Source organism: Trichinella spiralis (genome assembly GCF_000181795.1).
Source record: "Trichinella spiralis strain ISS 195 chromosome Unknown Scfld3523, whole genome shotgun sequence".
NCBI lineage: Eukaryota > Metazoa > Nematoda > Enoplea > Trichinellida > Trichinellidae > Trichinella > Trichinella spiralis.
This window is the reverse complement of record NW_003530462.1, coordinates 1-814: the sequence shown is the minus strand read 5'-3', so window position 1 is coordinate 814 and position 814 is coordinate 1. Positions and strand designations below refer to the sequence as shown.

Here is an 814-nt window from a genome sequence, read left to right as displayed (position 1 = left end):
TTCAAATCATTTTCTTCCCGTTCCCTATGGCTAATGTACCTGAGTTGCATCTTATGCAAAATCGTTGCGGTGGTACGTCCCTTTTTCATGAAGGCAGGGCATACAGATTAAAACGTGCCGGCAGACAGAAATATTGGAGGTGCTCGCAAGTATGTGCTAAATGTACAGTATGTTTCCTTAATTATTAAGGATTAGTTTATTTTGTTACAGGATAAATAGGGTTGTGGTGGTGCCGTGTGGACCAACCTTGATGTGACAACGGTGATCAAGCGGAATGATTACATCGAAAGCTGACCGGTGGATGAACACGTGGCGTACAAAATGGAAAAGAAGGCGGTTTTGAAAAAGCGCAGCGCGGAAGAAACAAAGCCCATCCCGGCCATTTATGACGAGGAAGCTTCCGCCGCGTCCGCTGAGCCATCAATATCTGGCCATTTTCCTCTCTTTAGACGGCTAAGGGCCGCGATGTATGGCCACCGGGCGAAGCGCTTCCCCAGACTTCCTGAACACCGGCATGATCTGGTAATACCAGATCAGTTTAAAGCAACGAAGTCTGGAGAAGACTTTTTATTGTGCCAAAGTAACTGCAGGCATATACTGGTATTTGCGACGGGTACCAACATTAGACTGCTGGCAGCCAGTCGAACCTGGGGCATGGATGGTACATTCAAGATTATACCTCAGTGGTATCAACAGCTATTTACCATCCATGTCTTTGTGGCGGGCAAGCTGGTGCCAGCAGTGTATTGTTTATGTACGGGTAAAGACATTGGGAACGTGCGGGTATATTTTTTCAAGCTTTAATAATACAAAG

The 814-nt window shown here is 46.2% G+C and overlaps 1 protein-coding gene across 1 annotated transcript; it reads left to right on the top strand.

Annotated features, from left to right (window-relative positions):
* Positions 1-321: 321 nt before the first annotated feature.
* On the top strand, positions 322-783 carry Tsp_13456 (conserved hypothetical protein; the record flags this gene model as incomplete). Its single annotated transcript, XM_003367875.1, has 1 exon — positions 322-783. A coding segment is annotated over exon 1 (462 nt), but the record flags the coding sequence as incomplete, so codon positions are not given.
* Between the last annotated feature and the right edge of the window lie 31 nt (positions 784-814).